This window comes from Aquarana catesbeiana, linkage group LG10, assembly GCF_042186555.1.
Source record: "Aquarana catesbeiana isolate 2022-GZ linkage group LG10, ASM4218655v1, whole genome shotgun sequence".
NCBI classification, from domain to species: Eukaryota; Metazoa; Chordata; class Amphibia; order Anura; family Ranidae; genus Aquarana; species Aquarana catesbeiana.
This window is the reverse complement of record NC_133333.1, coordinates 145,796,697-145,816,340: the sequence shown is the minus strand read 5'-3', so window position 1 is coordinate 145,816,340 and position 19,644 is coordinate 145,796,697. Positions and strand designations below refer to the sequence as shown.

Here is a 19,644-nt window from a genome sequence, read left to right as displayed (position 1 = left end):
CTGAGACTAGGCTTTTAGCTGTGCAAGAAAACAACATTGACCAGTGAGCTACCATGCCTCATAAATAAAGATACATAAACTTCCACGGAGAAGCTCAAACTGAAGATGAAAAAAAATCAAGTACTTGCACATTTCTCTATGTTTTATTCCATAAAAGACTCTGCAAGTGCAGAAGAATAAATGTTGACCTACCATAAATGCACTCAAATCTGAAGTGTATTGTGGGCTGACAACACACAGTATTTTGGTGGAGTGGTGTCAGCTAAGCCCAGTGTTCTTTTGCTAACCTACTTAATCATACCTCTTCTTCTCTTCTCCAAAACATAAAGACTAATTAATCTGTAAGAAATAATAGCAAAAACTGTGCTTGCAATACCTTCAGAAAAGGGTTAAGCAGCTAATTTTAATGTTTAGTTATTACAAATGTACTAAAAATGTACAAAAGACAGCGCTCTACCCCCAATATTCAATCAAATAAAAAAATGAATAAAACTGAATATTAAACAATGCCCACTGTGCACAAAAGGCTTTTAATAATGGATTAGCAGAATCCCATGACCATCAATATGTAAATGGTCATGATAAGCAAGTGTATATATCTTCCGGTTACTCCATTCCACCATGATATCCAGATGAGACACAACACTCCACTCCCAAGTATAATGCAGTTACATGTATTCAGAAAACAGATAAGGTCACAATAGCATGAAATGCTTTAAGACTATATTAACTACTTCAATACCGGGCACTTTCCTCCCTTCCTGCCCAAGCCAATTTTCAGCTTTCAGCGCTGTCGCATTTTAAATGACAATTGCACGGTCATGCAACACTGTACCCAAACACATTTTTTTTTTTGCATTTTGTTCTCACAAATAGAGCTTTCTTTTGGTGGTATTTGATCACTGCTGTGTTTTTGTTTTTTTGTTTTTTTTGCTAAACAAATAAAAAAAGACCGAAAATTTTGAAGAATAAAAAAGTTTTTCTTTGTTTCTGTTATAAAATTTTGTAAATAAGTATGTTTTCTCCTTCACTGATGGACACTGATAAGGCGGCAATGATGAGGTGGCACTAATGAGGTGGCATTGATAAGGCACTAATATGCAGCACTGATAGGTGGCAATGATATGCAGCACTGATGGGCCGCACTTAAAGGTGGCACTGATAGGCGGCACTGATGGACACTGATTGACACCTCCAATGGGCACTGATTGGCAACCATGGTGGTCATGGGTGGGCATACCTGTTGGTCCTGGGTGGGCATCCCTGGTGGGCATCCTGGGGGGGCTGCACTGATAATCAGCCCAGACCCCCCCCCCGTCAGGAGAGCAGCCATTCGGCTCTCCTATACTCATGTCTGTCAGCGTAAGTGAGGAAAAGCCGATACATGGCTCTTCGGATTTACGCTGTGATCAGCTGTGATTGGACACAGCTGATCAAATGGTAAAGAGCCTACGTCAGAGGCTCTTTACCAAGATAGGTGATGCGGTGTGTCAAACTGACACACCACACCAACAATCGCCATGCTGCATGCCCCCCGTGGGCGTGCGATCGCGGCTTATCCTACTGGACGTCATATGATGTCCAGTCAGGATAACTTAACCACTTTGCGCACGTCATTCTGTTATATGGAAGGCGGGAAGTGGTGAATTAAAACGTCGTCGCCACTTAAAGTGGAGTTCCACCCATTTTTTAGTTTATTAAAAGTCAGCAGCTACCAAATGTGTAGCTGCTGACTTTTAATAAACAGACACCTGTCCCACGGTCCAGCGATGCGGCCGCCCGGGGCCTCCCTCCTCTCCGTGGTGCCGTCATAGCAATTGTGGGCACCCGGCCATGACAGCTTGCGGCTTCACGACTGGGCACGCACTGCGCATGCGCAAGTCGTGCTGCGCTCTGCTATTGGCCAAGCAACCTTCTGGGACCTGTGACGTCCCAGAAGATTGCTGGAAGGGAGGGGCCACCTAGGGGGAGAGGAGTCGTCGTCAAGGCGGCCGAGAGAAGCAAGGAGGAAGTGGGACAGGAAGTCCCTCTCAAAAGAAGGTACCCACTCCCCCCCCCCAAAATAAAAATTACATGCCAAATGTGGCATGTAAGGGGGCGAGGAGTGCTTAAAGCGAAGTTCCATGTAAACAAGTTGTGATTCACATTGGGCATAAGTTACAAATTGTTAATGGCTCCTAACTATATCCCTACCTGTCCCTTGTCGCCTAGGATTGTAATCTGTTACCAGTGCAGGAATTATGTATCAGAGTATCTGGAGAATTTGGTTACTGTGTATTACAGACAGTCCTTTTTAAGGGCCCTTTCACACTGAGGCGGTTTGCAGGCGCTATTGCGCTAATAATAGTGCCTGCAAACCGACCCAAAAGTGCTGCTGCTTTGTCTCCAGTGTGAAATCCCCGAGGGCTTTCATACTGGAGCGGTGCGCTAGCAGGACAGGAAAAAAAGTCCTACTAGCAGCATCTTCGGAGCGCTGAAGGAGCGGAGTGTACACCGCTCCTTCACCGCTCCTGCCCATTGAAATCAATGGGACAGCGTGGCTATACCGCCGGCAGAGGCGCTTTGCGGTGGTATTTAACCCTTTCTCAGCCGCTAGCAGGGGGTAAAACCGCCTCGCTAGTGGCCGAATACCGATGGTAAAGCGCCGCTTATAATAGCGGCGCTTTACCGCCGACACCGCCCCCGTGTGAAAGGGCCCTTATACTGTATGTAAGAATGTATCTGTTACATGATACTTTAAGGCTGAATGCCAGGTATGGATTTCATTGCCAAGTTACATTGGTTCAGCTTGGGCTAATATAAGTATGCATGTGCCATACCTGTGGGACAGCTGTGGAAGCAGAGAATCACTTTTAGTATTCAACAATAATACAACAATCGTCCCTGTCTTCTAGGTCCTGTGCAGAGTGACTATCCTGCTGCATAGTGACCACAAGAGGCCACTCACTTGGCAATGGCACCTTTCAGAAAAAGGCTTGCATCTTTTTTCATGAATGCAAATAATTCTCTGAATGGACAAAGTGGAGAGCATGACATCACTGCCCAGCCTCTTCACCTCTTCTTCTATTCATTGAGAAAAAGGTGTTCTGTGAATGATGGCAGTGCCAAGCCAATGGTTCCCGGTGGTTACCATGCAGCAGGGCAGCAGCAGGGCACAGGAACTGGAAAACTGCGAGGATCACTGTAGTAGTGACGACTACTACCGCGATTCTCCGCTTTTCCACAGCGGTCCCACAGGCATGGCATATTCATATCAACATTGGCCCCAGCTGGACCCAATGTATTCATGCAATAAAATCTGAATCTGGAGTTCAATTAAATAAATTTATTAACCGAGGCTGTGATTTTTGTCATTTATTTTGCAGATCATGTGGACTTTCTCCATTTATCTGGAGTCTGTTGCTATCCTGCCACAGCTGTTCATGGTCAGCAAGACTGGGGAGGCAGAGACCATAACTAGCCATTATCTCTTTGCTTTGGGAATCTACCGTACTTTGTATCTCTTCAACTGGATCTGGCGCTACCAATTTGAGGGATTCTTTGATCTGATTGCAATTGTTGCTGGACTTGTGCAGACCATCCTGTATTGTGACTTCTTTTATCTATACATTACCAAAGGTAAGATGTGCAGAGCATGGGCATGCTATCATTGACTAGAGCTGGCCATACATTATACAATTTTCTTGTTCAATTTCCTTTAGATTTACCTTCAACTATGTAGTGCAAGGTCCTGCCTGATAGCATTCAAATTAAAATGTTTAGGTTTGGCCTCATATTATATGGTTTTTGTAAATCTAAAGGAAAATTGTACAAGAGAATTGTATAATGTATGGCCAGCTTATGAGAAACAAATGAGAACTCATCTATTTCTGATTTGACTATAGTAAGTAAAAAACATTTTGGTTCCTGCAAACTACTGCACATGGCACATCATTATTACTCTGTGAACTTATTGAATGTGTCAGTGTTATGCTTCATCTAAGCTTGGCTAGGTCATTAATGGCTTCTTTACACTTTTGTTTGAGGGTTGGTAGAAATAAGTGGTTGAGCTGTGTATTTACGGCCTCACTTAAGCTGCAAGGGCAGCCAGATGGGGTTGTACACATCATGCAGCTGTAAAGCTTTGCTTCCGGCCATGGCAAAAAATACACCCCCCTGTCATGTTCACTGGGCAGTACTGCCAACAAATGCGACCGATTCAAGTGAATGGGGCTGCTCTACAAACTATGGGAATTTTTATGTATTTATTTTTTACTAGTAATGGCTGCGATCAGCGACTTATAGCGGGACTGCGATATTGCGGCGGACACTAGCACTTTTTTTGGGACCAGTGACACTAATGCAGTGATCGGTGCTAAAAATTTGTACTGTCACTATATTAATGACACTGGCTGGGAAGGGGTTAACATCTGGAGCGATCGAAGGGTTAACTGTGTGCCTAGCTGGTGTTTTACTGTGGTGTAGGAGGTGCTTTTACTATGGGAAGACATAGATCTGTGTCCCTGCTTTGCAGGAACACAGGATCCATGCCTTTCTTTCTGACAGAATGGCGATTTGCCTTGTTTACATAGACAGATCGCCGTTCTGCCTGTGTACCGATCAGCAGGTGCCAGCGGACATCGGGTTCCCTCTGATCAGTTCCCTCTGTGTAGAATCACAGTGGGAGCGAGCCGTATCTATGTGTGATCCTGCGCAGCGCAGCCGCCCTGTAGCAGTAAAACTGCAATAGGACGGTTCGGCAAGTGGATAATAAGCATTCTTTAGCTTGCTCTGGACATGGTCCTTTTTATTTCACTGAAATAACAAGCCTGTTATAATTATCTGCTCTGTGCAATGTTTTTTTTACAGAACAGCCCTGAACCTCCTCTTCTGGTATCCCTGCTGGTGCTCCAGGCTACTCCTTTTCTCTGTGCTGCTTCCTATGGTGGAACACCTGCAGACTGGATGCTGAGCCAGGCTGTGTGCACCTTTTGGCACACATAGTTTAGCTCTGCCCTGCCCCCCTCACTCTCTGCTCACAGGATAGCAATAGGAGCCAATGGCTCTCACCGCTGCATCTGTGAGCGCTGCGCAAGAGGAGAGAACTGCTGCAAATGGGCACAGCGCTGGATCTAGACAGAACTCGGGTAAATAAATAGAGGAGCGAGGAGGCGATACAAGTACTGGGACATTTTTTGCCTTTAATGCAGGGAATGCATTAAAGTAAAAACATGTCCAGGCTTTAGAACCACTTTAATTTCACTTTAACACTCTGTTGTGTAGAGGAGGCTATATGTAGTATTACAAACAAAAGATTTCCCAGCACACTTACCAGCCAAGCCTGCACAAAAAACAAATTGACCCTGTTTGTGCTAAAAACAAAAGGTTTTGTTTGCACAAATTTGCAAATATATGCTTAGGCCATAGTGCCCACACCAAGGGACCACTGTATATACTGCGGTCCTAACTCTAGATTTCCTCTAGAGGTCCCTTGGGGTGGTCAGTTTGGCTTACGCATATCTTTGCAAATTTGTGCAAACAAAGCCCTCTGTTTTTAACACAAACTGTTAAACAGGGCCAATTTGGTTTTGCAGGCTGGCTGGTAAGGCTCCATGCACACTAGCTTATAAAAATGTTCCTAGCTGCAGCTTTTGAGCATTTTTTTCTATTTCTAGAAGCAAATCGTGTTATTCTATGTGTCCATGCACACTATTTTAGTCTAGAAGCATTTTTGAAGCTTCAGCTTCTAGGAGCAGAGTAAAAACTTTTTTTTTCATTTATGGGAGTGATTTGCCATCAGAAAAAAAACACTGAATACTGCTGCTGAAAGCAGATTGGAGGAGCACTTCTCTTTGTTCTTTGGATGACATTCAAGTGCTCAAGGGTCTGGAGCAGTGGCGATCCATCGGCTGGAGGGTGGCCTTAATTAACCCCATTAGATTAGTAGAGATGCACTGAAATTTCAGCCGCCGAAACATATCGGCTGAAAATGCTGTTATCGGCATGTTGCCGATAATGACCCACACGATTTTACCATACTTTTACTGTGCTTATGGTGTGCTTTTCATAGGTCATGTGACTCAAAAACCGCATCAAAAACGTAACATGGGTATGTTATTGATGCGTCTTGCTGCGTCTTTAATGCATTTCAACAGGGAGGTTCGTTTTTTTTTTTTTAACTGACCAAAAATGCAGCAAGCAATATTCTTAACACAACAAGGGAAGCGCAAGTGACCAGCGTGAAGAGATACATAGAATTTAAAGGGATACATTTTTCTTGAGCTTTTATTGCGCTAAAGGGCGACAATAAATAAATAATGGGCGACAATAAATTCATATTCATTTAAATTCATGGTATTAATTAAAATGTTGAATATAATACAATTATGTATAAAAAATATACCGGTGTATGTTTTAATTTTAAAAACTGTCATTTCTTTTTCATACATCGTGGGACACCTGCTGGGTGATACTCCATCTCCAGGTGAATGGACACTGGTAGACCAAAGGTCTTTAGACAGGAAGTGATCCCCTTTATAACCCCTCCCACACAGGAAGCACTTCAGTTTTTTACCAGTGTCTGCAAGTTGGATGGCACGGTTTGTTTGAGCTCTCTGAGCTCCAGGTCTTTAGTCCCACAAACGGTTCTTAAATGAATCAAGGGATTGACCGATCGGATTCATTTGACACAGGCTCTATATATGCGTAGATAAATGGTACCCGAGCCTTGCAAAGAAGACTCAAGATCCTGCAAGGTTTTGCCTGTAATGCTGCCTCCGGGTGCTGGACCTCTCGAAGTGGAATCCTGGACACCACAGCGCTAAGGCATTCCTGCGGGGTGCTGTACAGGTCCAAGGGAGTGGACCCTAAACATGAAAAGGGTACCCAGTCCTTGAATGTCCTTGAATGACAGGAAACCGCTGTGAAGTGTAAAGATTGGGCTCTTAGTTTCTAAGTTGCCCTGCGCCTGGATGGGTAAGTGAAACCCCTTTGCTTTTTATTGTGGGGTGTCCCAGTGATTATAACAATCAGTCAAGCTAGCTATAGGCTGGACACCTGTGTGTAGTGACCAGACAGGGGAGTTTTGGGCTAGCTGTGGGTGTTTGCAAGGTGTACCTTTTTTGCTTGCGTCTGGCTGTTTTTTTACCTGTATGATGGCGCACGACGGTGCGCCATTTCGCCTTGGTTCACCAGGGCGCACCTGCCTTCGCAAGAGTTGCGCTATGCTCAGTTAGCAGTTTGTTTGGTGGCCATGGCGCACACGGCTTCGCCGCACATGTGCAGTAGCCTTATATCTGGGCGCACAACGATTCGTGTCATACGCCAATACAGCCACGCCCATTCACCAGGACCACGTACGTACGTGCGCACTTTCCAGCGTACACCCAGCTTATTTAAGCTGTGTAGGCCAAGCATGCGGTGCTTCCATAAGGCAGCTGTGGGACACAGAGCAGACACTTGCAGCGGTTCATTTTTCATTACCTGGGTCACATGAGTCACCAAGTGTTGCTGTGGAGGGCCCAGCAGATGAGTCTGCTTCCAAGCAATCTGGACAAGAAGATATCCAGTTGATGTCTGCCTCTCAGTTGCAGAGGCTTTTGATCTTGACTCTAACCAAAATGGTTTTCACTGCTTTCCCTCTACACCCCCTGTTGGAACAGGCGGTGTATGCTGATTGGGAACATCCTGATTTTAGTTCTTCCTAAGAGGTTTTCCCTTTTATATCCCATGGATGAAAAGCTCATTGAAAAATGGAGCATGCCAGCAGTAGATGCAGCAGTCTCTTCCTTAAACAAGAACTTAACTTGTCCGGTTGATAACGCACAAGGTTTTAAAGACCCTGTTGACAAGAAATTGGAGTCATTATTAAGGGCTTCCTTTTCTTTGGCCAGTTCAGCTATTCAGCCAGCTGTTGCAGCAATTGGTATCTGCCAGTCTCTAAAGGATCAGGTCAAACAGCCTCATAGGCCTAACCAGGAGGATGATCTGCCTGAAAGTAAGACAGATATTTCTCGAGCACTGTGTTTTGCTATTGACACCTTAAAGGATTCAATACAGCAGGTGTCTCTTTTGGCTCACTTGTCTGTACATATGCGCAGACTCTTGTGGTTTAAGAACTGGTCAGCCTAGGAGCAAGGAATTTCTGAAGGAGGCGGGACTAGAGGGCCTGTCAGTTGAGGAGAGGGATCTACTGGACAGACCCTTGGAAGAAGAAGAAATTCTGGTAGCGTTAAGGGATTCTCCGAAAGGGAAAAGTCCAGGCCCGGACGGCTTCACCTCCCTCTACTTAAAGAAAATGAAACATATCCTGGTCCCGAGGCTATGCCGATTTTGGAATGACCTCGGTCCAGGATCTGAAATGTCCAGGGAAGCTTTAACCGCCACAATTACCCTAATTCAGAAGGAGGGGAAAGACTCTAGGTTGTGTTCTAGCTATAGACCAATCTCCCTTCTGAACGCTGATGTTAAACTATACGCAAAAGTTTTAGCGAATAGGCTTAGAGAGAAAATGACTAATTTGGTACACCCAGACCAGGTCGGTTTTGTCAACGGGAGACAGTGTAGGGACAATGGGGTTCGAGCGGTGTTATTATCGGAAGTATGCAAACAAGGTGGACCCCCAGCTCTATTCCTGTCAATTGATGCTGAAAAAGCTTTTGACAGGGTAGACTGGGGGTTCATGATTAACACTCTGGAGGCCATGGGCTTCGGGCAGAGGTTTGTCTCCTGGGTCAGGGTTCTATATAGCAACCCGGCAGGGATGGTGAGAGTTAATGGGGTGACATCAACGCCCTTCAGGATGTTCAACGGAACAAGGCAGGGTTGCCCTCTCTCCCCCCTCCTGTTTGTTCTGACCCTCGAGCCACTGTTGTCCGCCATTCGGAATAATTCGGACTGCAGCGGCATAGGGGTCGGAACGGAGGAGCATAAACTAGCGGCTTATGCCGACGACGTGGTGTTCTTTATAACAAACCCTAGAATAACTCTCCCCAATATACTGCAGATTATCAAAAAATATGGAGAAGTTTCGAATTTTAAAATTAACTCCAGCAAATCTGAATGCCTGAATATTAATATAAGTAAGCAGGAAAAAAACCATTTGGCCGCTGTCTTCCCCTTCCCTTGGAAGGAGGAGATGGAATATCTGGGGATTAAATTAGCCAATACCTTTAATAGACTATTCACAAAAAATTTAATTCCCATGTTAGATGACATCAGGCGAGAAACGAGAAGACTTCAGGTCAGACCCTTATCGTGGTTCGGGCGAGTCAACGCGATAAAAATGAGTTTAATGCCCAGGATCCTGTTCAAATTCCAGATGCTGCCCATTCCTTTACCAGGATATTACTTAAAAGCTCTCAGGAAGCTTATAAGCGAGGCTATTTGGGGGGGCAAAAAACCACGCATCGCCTATACAGTATTAAGCAGGGGGAAGAGAAAGGGTGGTATTGCCTTACCAGACTTTAATAGATATTATAGCGCAGTGGTGTTGTCCAGGATCACAGAATGGAATAAAAAAGACACGGACAAACGTTGGGTTCACATTGAACACTTTCTGAGCAACATGAATTTAGGACAGGCACTTTGGAACCCTCCAAAATTTAGAACACTGAGCACCCACACATCTTTATTAACGCTTAACACGCTCAAACTTTGGGATAGGATACACAATAAGAATAAATGGTCATATAACTCACCACTTATACACATGAAAGATAATGTTTTTTTTGCACCAGGGAGGAGGGAGGTGGGAGGGAATTGGTTGAAGGGTGACACTGTACAACTGAAACATTTTCTAAATAAGGGGCAAATACGCACTTTCTCTGAATTATGTATAGAACCCCACCTGTGGGTAATGAATGAATGGAGGTACCTCCAGCTCTCCCACTTTGTGGAAAGTCTCCCGAAACCTCTCAGGAGCATGGAGGAGCTCAGACCTTTTGAACAGCTCTGTGTAAAGGAACAAGCAGGGAAAGTAATAACGCAAATATACAAGATCCTGGGAGCCTCGGAGGAGCTGGAGGTGCCCCCATATATCAAAAGGTGGGAACTGGAACTGGGTTCTCAATGTAGTGAAACTGCGGCAGATAAGATCCTGAGGATGGCTCACTATGTAGCAGCCAACTCTAGAAGATCAGAAAGCCACTTTAAATGTCTAGCGAGATGGTATGCCACCCCAGACAGGGTTAGTAAAATGGATAGGACTAAATCAAATACTTGCTGGAGGGGTTGTGCTACCCCAGGAACTATGGCCCACATTTGGTGGGAGTGTCCTATTATAAAAGTCTTCTGGAAAAAAATATTAAGTTTGATAAAAGCTATCACAGGGAAAGTAATAGCAGAGGACCCATGGGTCTGCCTCTTCCATGGGACCCCGGACCCGGTGAAGAACTACAAAACCTCCCTGATCCCTATTATGCTAGACGAAGCTAAAAGGCAGATATCAACGAATTGGCTGAACATCTCGAGTCCCTGCACTCGAGATTGGTTCTACAGCCTCAATGAAGTATATAACGTTGAGCGTTTAGATAAGGGAGGAGTTGAATCCGAAGAGGAGGAGCACTTAGGGAAATGGGCAGCCTGGACTAAGTTTAAAGGGACCTGGGATTATCTGAAGGAGATCGTTGGCCCAGCATAAATAAATAGCATAATCTACACAACTGTGTATATATTATCTTCTCGCTGAGCGTGGGCCTGAGGGGAGGAGGAAGGGGAGAGGGGGGGGAGGGAGGGGATAACTGGTCATAAGAATTTAAAATGGTTATGTATGAAGATTTATCCCCGTGGGGTTTTGTATTGTTATTCATAAAAAGTGATAAATAAAGAATTAAAAAAAAAAAGAACTGGTCAGCCGAGCTTCCTTGTAAAAAAAAGTTATTGGCAGGTTTCCCTTTTCATGGGGAACGTTTATTTGGTGATCATTTGGACAAATGTATCCAAAAGATTTCCAGAGGGAAGAGTTCACTACTTACTGTGAAGAAAAGCACCAGACGTCCCTCGTTTAAAACCTCAGGGACTGCTTCCTCCAATGTCTCAGCGTCAAGGTGGTACCGCCGCCAACAGGGCGCTAGGGCCAGGGGAAAGCCGCAGGGCCAGGGCCAGAAAAAGCCCTGGGTCCAAGATTCCTCTAAACCCAACACCAAGCTCTCCTTCTGAGGGGATGCCCCTACTCCATCGAGTGGGAGGAAGTCTGCTGCACTTTGCGGACATTTGGAGAACAATAATTCAGTACAAGTGGGTCACCTCAATTATATCTCGCAGTTACAAGCTGGAGTTGTGTGGGGTTCCCCCTCAGAGGTTTTTAAGATCCAGCGTTCCTTCGGATTCTCCAAAAAGAAACTTATTGCTTTAGGCACTACATCGTCTAGTGCATCAAGGAGTGATTGTAGAGGTTCCGGTATCCGAAAGAGGCACAGGGTTTTACTCAAACTTGTTTACTGTTCAGAAACCAAACGGGGACACAAGGTCCATTTTGGACCTAAGATCGCTGAACAAGTATCTACTGATACAGTCCTTTCCAATGAAGTCTGTCCGCTCAGTAGTAGCCTCACTCCAGAGGGGAGACTTTTTAGCCTCCATCGATATAAAAGACGCATATTTACACATACCTATCTTTCAGCCTCATCAGTGGTTTCTACGTTTTGGGGTAGAGGAACGTTCTTTTCAGTTTGTGGCTCTACCCTTCGGGCTGAAAAAGGTCCTAGCATCAGTACTGGGTCTTTTATTGGCTCAAGGGATCCTAGTGCTCGGGTATCTGGACGACCTCCTACTCAGAAATCACTCATTACAGGCTCTAGAACAGAGCATAATATGCACGGTGCAATATTTGAAAAGCTTAGGCTGGGTCATAAATACCGAAAAATCAGCCTTGAAACCAGCTCAAAGTCTAAAGTATTTAGGTCTGATCCTAGATACGGTTCAAGCAAGAGTATTCTTGTTACCTGTAAGGATCTGTGCCCTGAAGGTTCAGGTGCATCAGATAAGGGGCACCAGACAACCCTCCATTTGGCTCTGTATGCATCTTCTATAGAGGATGGTATCCTCCTTCGAGGCAGTGCCCTATGCCCAGTTCCATTCCAGGCCTTTACAACAAGACATTTTGTTGGCCTGGATTATCCAGTGTACTTATCTCCCCGGGCACGCTTAAGCCTAAACTGGTGGTTGCAGGATCAGAACCTGCAAAATGGAAAATCCTTTCTCCCGGTAACTTGGAGAGTACTGACTACAGATGCCAGTCTCTCAGGCGGGGGGCGACCCTAGAAGGGCTCACAGCTTAGGGAAAATGGTCAGGGACAGAACAGATCCTTCCCATCAACGTCCTGGAATTACGGGCAGTACGTCTGGCCCTACGGTCCTGGACGATGGAGCTTCAGGACTGCCCTATCGGGTTTCAGTCCGACAATGCCACCTGCAGTGGCCTATATAAACCACCAAGGCGGTACCAGGAATCGTTCAGCTCTGAAGGAGGTGAACCACATACTAGCCTGGGCAGAGGAACATGTGCCGATTTATATCGGCAGTCCATATCCCGGGCGTAGAGAACTGGAAGGCAGATTATCTCAGCCGCCAGCAGATCTGCCCGAGGGCAGGGTCCCTACACCCAGGAGTGTTCCAGTAAATTTGCCAGCGTTGGGAAAGGCCAGAGGTCAGCCCATTGGCATCCAGGTTCAACAACAAGCTACAGCAATTTGAGTCCCAAAGAAGGGATCCTCTGGCAATCGGAGCAGATGCTCTGATAGTTCCATGGAGACAGTACTCCCTGGTTTATGCTTTCTCTCCGATCCCTCTCCTTCCACATTTGTTGGGCAGGATTCGGAAAGAGAGGGTTCAGTCATTCTGGTGGCACCAGCCTGGCCCAGAAGGCCCTGGTTCCCGGTGATTGTGAGACTGAAAATAGACAGGCCATGGGCGCTTCCTCGTCGCCCCGATCTACTGTCTCAAGGTCCTATATTCCACCCCAATTTACAGTCTCTAAATTTGATGGCATGGTTATTGAACCAGGGTGTTAAAGGACCGTGGCAGCTCGGGATCAGTAGTGTCTACCCTAGTGGATGCTAGAAAAGCTGTCACTAGGAAAATTTATCATAATGTCTGGAAGACTTCTATTGCTTAGTGTGAAGCCAGAAAATGGCATCCTCGGAAATAAGTGATTGGGAGAATTCTCTCTTTTCTACAGTCAGCTGTGGAAATCAAATTGGCTTTGAGTACAATCAGAGGTCAAGTTTCGGCCCTATCAGTATTCTTCCAAAGGCCTTTAGCCTCCCATTCACTGATCCGAATCTTTATGCAGGGGCAGCTTGCTTCCTTCCGCCCCCATTAGGTCACCTACAGTATGTGTCCTTGGGACTTGAACTTGGTGCTGTCTGTGTTCCAGAAACAACCATTTGAACCTATCAAGGAAATTCCATTAGACTTGTTGTCACGCAAGCTAGCCTTCCTGATGGTCATCACCTCGGCTAGAAGGGTGTCGGCATTGGCGGCCCTTTTGTGCAGGGAATCATACTTGATCCTTCACCATGACAGAGTCGTGTTACGACCTGTTCCATCCTTTTTGCCAAAAGTGGTGTTGGCCTTTCATTTAAATCAGGACATTATTTTGCCTTCTTTTTTCTCTCAGCCTCGCTTGGTGGAAGAGAGACGACTGCATTCATTGGACGTTGTCCATGCAGTCAAGATTTATTTGTCTAGTTCTGCAGGGATCCGAGGATCAGATTCCTTTTTTGTTTTACCAAGGACCCAAGAAGGGGCAGGCAGCTTCCAAGGCTTCCATTTCCAATTGGGTCCGTTAATTGATCATTCAGGCCTATGGTCTGAAATATAGTGTGTAGGAACCTCCTGGGCTTTTCGCAGTCGGGTATCTGTGTCTCAGATTTGTAAGGCTGCTACCTGGTCTTCAGTGCATATGTTCACAAAATGTTATCAAGTGTATGTTGTAGCAGCCGAGGATTCGGCTTTTGGCCGCAGTGTACTGCGGGCTGCCGTATAAGTTCTGATGGCTATCGTTTGGCAGGGTGTCTCCCTCCCCTCAAGGCTATTGCTCTGGGACGTCCCAGCAGGTAATGAATATTAACCTGACTCTGTGTCCCATGATGTATGAAAAAGAAAATAGGATTTTTCGTCATACTTACCTGCAAAATCCTTTTCTTTGAGTACATCATGGACACAGAGATCCCTCCCCTCTTTTTTGAGGATTTTTTGAGGATTCAGTGCTTGCTACAAAACTAAAGTGCTTCCTGTGTGGGAGGGGTTATATAGGGGATCACTTCCTGTCTAAAGACCTTTGGTCTACCAGTGTCCTTTCACCTGGAGATGGAGTATCACCCAGCAGGTAATGAATATTAGCCTGACTCTGTGTCCCATAATGTACTCAAAGAAAAGGATTTTACAGGTAAGTACGACGAAAAAATCCTATTTTTTGGTTTTGGTTTTTGACGAAGTGCATCCTGCATTTTCGGTTTCGGGACCAACATTTCCATTAGGTGCACCTCTAGCGCTGACTAAGTATTTGCTGGATAAGTATGGTCATGTTTCTTCTGATAAGCGGCTGATTTCTATGGTTTCTTCATGGGTGGATTTGAGTGGATTCACGCACTGGGTTCTGTGCCATTGTGGGATTGTTGAAGGATTATGCATTTTTGCTGGACTCTTTTCTTTGTACTTCCACAGGATTTTTTCCGTTTGAATTACTTTGGGGACTTTATTTTTTCCCCTTTTTCCATTTGGGGCAGATCCAGGAGTTTCTTTGGTGGTCCCCACCTGCATTTAGATTGCAAGCTCTCACGAGCAGGAACCTCTGAACCCTCCTATCTTGGATTGTATTGTAACTGTACTGTCTCCCTTAACCACTTCCCGCCCAAGGTACGTCCAGGGACATCCTTGACTTTGCGGGGGTATATCTGAATGATGTCTGCAGCTACTGACATCATTCAGATATCATCTTTTAGTGCCGGCGATTGCCTACACCATAAGAATGATCATAGCGGCAGTTCCGCCACTTGAACGTTCTTACGGGCGGCGAGAGTGGATGACCCCCCGTCCCGCCACCCTCCGGTGCTTTTACCGACTCACCGCTTCCAATCGGTGAGTCGGAGACAGGATCCATTGGCCCCGGATGGTGATCATAGAGATTTCCGGCGGATCAGATGGTCGCCGGAGTCTCTATGTTCGTTCGGAGGCTGGGTGCGATGTTATGACGTCACACCCGGCCTCTGCATTCAAACGAATAGCGGCGCCTCGGCTGGGAAGCCGTGATCGTTAATTATTTATTTTTTTTTTTTAAATTTATTTCAGGCTACCCAGCCTAGAGGTGAGATGCGGGGTCTTATTGACCCCATATCTCACTGTAAAGGGGACAGATCATGCCATATTCCTATTACAAGGGATATTTACATTCCCCGTAATAGGAATAAAAATGATCAATTTTTTTTTTTTTTAAGTGTCAAACTAAAAAAATAAAATTAACAATAAAAAAAAAAATTTAAAGCGCCCCTGTCCCCGTGTGCTCGCACGCAGAAGCAAATGCATACGTAAGTCCCACCCACGTATGAAAACCATACATGTGAGGTATTGCCGCGAAAGTTAGAGCGAGAGCAATAATTCTAGACCTAGACCTCCTCTGTAACTCAAAACATGTAACCAGTAAAAAAATTTAAAGCGTCGCCTATGGGGATTTTTAGGTACCGAAGTTTGGCGACATTCCACGAGCGTTTGCAATTTTGAAGCGTGACATGTTGGGTATCTATTTACACGGCGTAACTTTATTTTTCACATTATGCAAAAAAATTGGGCTAACTTTAATGTTTTTTTTTTTAAAGCATGAAACTGTTTTTCTTTCCAAAAAAAAGCATTCGAAAAATTGCTGTGCAAATACAGTGCGAGATAAAAAGTTGCAACGACCGCCATTGTATTCTCTAGGGTGTTTGCTAAAAAAAATATATAAAGTTTGGGGGTTCTATGTAATTTTCTAGCAAAAAAATGATGAATTTTACATGTAGGAGAGAAATGTCCGAATTGGCCTGGATGGGAAGTGGTTAAAGGCTAAGTTCACCTTTTGTACCATGTTACACCTGTATTTAGGGTGTAAAATTTTACATGATGCAAATGCCCACCAACCCTACCCTTACATCCACTGATCGTGGGTAAAATGCACATTTTTTTCCTGCTAAAACATGTGCATTTGTTTTTTTGTTTTTTTTAGAAGAATGCACCTAGCATTTAATTGGAAAACCTCTGTAGTTTTCTGAGGGGATCTGTTTTTGTCATCAAGAATGGAAATCACTCTTTACATGTCATTTTCATATAACTCATTCTCTTTACAATGCTAAGGGGTGTATTTGTAAGAAAAAAAAAAATTCTGCAAAGCAATTCACCCAGTAAAAGAATGTTATTAAGTTTTTTTTTTCCTGTACTGGATACACATTTTAATAAAATAACATGCAAAATACTGCATTTGGACACTAGATGTCAAAAAGTATCCTAAAAAATTCTTATGATACCTAGCACAGTCTAGTGGCCAAATGCAATATTTTGCATTTGAAATCAATGAAAAACATTCACTCAGCACAGAAAACAGCCTACTAAAATTCTTTCCACACCTTTTCCACATTCACACATAATTAAATGTACTCTTACTGGACAAATTGCAATGCAAATTTTTTATAAGTACACCCCTTGATGAGTTGCTTTTGAAGAAGGTGAATGTGGCTGATTTTTTAAATTCTCTCCTTATTTTTTTTCTCAATTCCAGTTCTGAAGGGAAAGAAGCTCAGCTTACCAGCATAAGCCGATAATGCTCGCACGGTCCTCTTCTACAGTGTGAACTCGTCTAGTCTCCGCTAAGAGGAGAGGGATGATGCAGGGAAAAAAGGATTTGTACCACTTCAAGTACAAACTCCGGGGCGTTATGACACAAAAAAGCTGAACAGGAGCTGCTTTCCACTTTCTACACCTCCGAAACACTAAGAGGAAGAGACTTCAATAAGACAAGTGTCCCTATCAAGCTGACCTCTGATCATTTCTTACCGAGAGCGGTCTCCATTACGCCCATTCTTTAAAGTTTGGGCCTTAAAAAAAAAAAAAAAAAAAAAATCTAACAAAACACTTTCAGTATAGATTTCTTCTGTATTCCTTTTCTAATACACTTTGTTCTTCTTATTTTCATCCCTTATCTTTTGCTGGCGATGTTAGGGTGTGAAAAACCACTCAATAATGTAACCTAGTTTTTACCTTCTTCTTCTTTTTTTTTTTTTTTTTTTTTTTTTAATATATACCAATTAAAGCGTTCACAGCCAGTGTAAGAGGCCTGGGTTTCCTTTGATAACAAGGCATGTTTCCCTTTTTTGCAAATTGCAGGTGTTTTTAAAAAATAGGCGATAAATGGAATTTTGAACTGTACATTGTTCCTATAACAAAATCTGTATATTTTTCACAGAAACATTGAAAATCGAAATTTTGAGAAAAAAAAAAAAAAAAAATTGAAAATCTTTCTATGCAATCTCAAGATTTGTATACATTAAATGATGTTGAATGTTAGAGATCTGTTTATTTATTGTCCATAAACTTTTATGAAGAAGAAGTGTCCAAGTTTCTGGTGGAGGGGGTTTAAAAGCCTACATTGAAGTTAAAGTCTAGGCACAACTTAAAGTGGTATTAAACTCAAACACAAAAATGTAATAAATTGGAACTTACAATTTTTACAATACGATGGCTGCATTTGTTATCTTCTTATGCTTTTTTCCTTTATTTTCACCTAGTGATCCTGACAGTAAGTCTGGTATTTTTCAATCTTTAACAGACTAAGCTGTCCAGACAAAGTAGCAGCAATCTCCTTTTGGATCTACCAGAAAATATGTAGTGTATGGGTCTGCCTGATTAACGCAGTATTAAACCCAAAAGCAAACAATAATATATATATATATATATATATATATATATATTTTTTTTTATTATTATTATTAAATTGTAATATTAATTTTAAATGAAATTATTAAAAAAACAATTCTTAAGCCTCATACACACAATCAGATTTTTAGACGACCAAACGTCCGTTTTTTGTTGCATGCTAAAGTGAAGAGGCTACTAACCATACGAAAATATTCGTACGACAGAATACAACTTCAGAAATGACGTAATGTGTTGACTAGTTTTGTATGTATTCTTTCGTTTCTGAGCATGCGTAGTCTTGCTCTTACGATTTTTTTTCATAAGAAATCCATACTAATTAAAATGAAAATTGGACGTTGAGGAGGCGTACGACAAAAACGTTATAGTCTGCACATCTAGCTTTTGTCTGACGAAAAACTGTAATCGGCTTTTGAAAGCACTATATTAACGACCTGAAAAACGCCAGATTGTTCGTCGGACAAAATTTTACTTGCGATTTTCGTATCGTGTATACGGGCCTTTGGATGTGATGGCTGCATTTGGGTTTTTTTAGGCTTTTTCACCTGGAGATCTGGCCATTATACCTGACGTTTTTCACAGAATAAGCTAATCTGCAGATATAACAGTTACAGGGTTGAGACAAACCATTTACTACTGGCAGGGGTGCTTTCAATGCTCAGCCCTTATACATTTATGTAGAACCTTTATCCCAGAAGCAATAAAATTGTTGCTGTAACTGCTTACAAAGTGTAAGCTGAAGTTCAGCTTCAACTTGTCAGGTCCATCTTATTCTGCGCTACCCTCTCCCTAGACTGGCAAACCTGCTGTGCAAAGGTGTCTGCTTTGGACAGAATGTAGACACTCTAAGGCAGGAAGTGTATTACTGGTGGGATCACCAGATGAAATTAAGGGAAAAAAATACTAAAAAAAACAAATGCAGCCATCACATTTTAGGATTGATCAGCTACAATATATCACAGTTTTGTTTATGGGTTTAACCACTTCAGCCCTGGAAGAATTTACCACCTTCCTGACCAGAGCACTTTTTGCGATTCGGCACTGCGTCGCTTTAACTGACAATTGCGCGGTCTTGCGACGTTGTACCCAAACAAAATTGACGTCCTTTTTTTCCCACAAATAGAGTTTTCTTTTGGTGTTATTTGATCGCCTCTGCGGTTTTTATTTTTTGCGCTATAAACAAAAAAAGAACAATTTTGAAAAAAACACATTATTTTTTACTTTTTCTATAATAAATATCCCCCAAAAATATATTAAAAAAACTATTTTTTTCCTCAGTTTAGGCCGATATGTATTCTTCTACATATTTTTGGTAAAAAAAAAAAATAGGGGCTAGATTTATAGCATTTTTATTTTATTTTTTTATTTTTTCTACTAGTAATGGCGGCGATTTTTATTGTGATTGTGACATTATGGCGGACACATCAGACAAGTTTGACACATTTTTGGAACCATTGGCATTAATACAGCAATCAGTGCGATTAAAAATGCATTGATTACTGTAAAAATGTCACTGGCAGTGAAGGGGTTAACACTAGGGGGCGGTGAAGGGGTTAACTGTGTTAACCCCTTCACTGGGGAGGTGATTCTAACTGAAAGGGGAGGGACTAACTACAGGAAGTGACAGATCATGGTTCCTAGCTAATAGGAACAAACGATCTGTCACTCCTGTCAGAACAGGGAAGTGTGTGTTTACAACTCGTCCCTGTTCTGTGTCTCCTGGTCACGATCGCTCGTGGCCGGCGGTCATCGTGACCGTCGGCC

At 43.4% G+C, this 19,644-nt stretch overlaps 1 protein-coding gene across 1 annotated transcript in view; it reads left to right on the top strand.

Moving 5' to 3' along the window:
- Positions 1 to 17,680, top strand: part of KDELR1 (KDEL endoplasmic reticulum protein retention receptor 1) — a 75,769-nt gene extending 58,089 nt beyond the window's left edge. Inside the window, exons 4-5 of the mRNA XM_073602754.1 lie at positions 3,366 to 3,618; positions 16,727 to 17,680. Coding sequence (XP_073458855.1) covers positions 3,366 to 3,618; positions 16,727 to 16,761 — 288 coding nt within the window. The 3' untranslated portion in view covers positions 16,762 to 17,680. The remainder of the gene's footprint in view (positions 1 to 3,365; positions 3,619 to 16,726) is intronic.
- Positions 17,681 to 19,644: the final 1,964 nt, after the last annotated feature.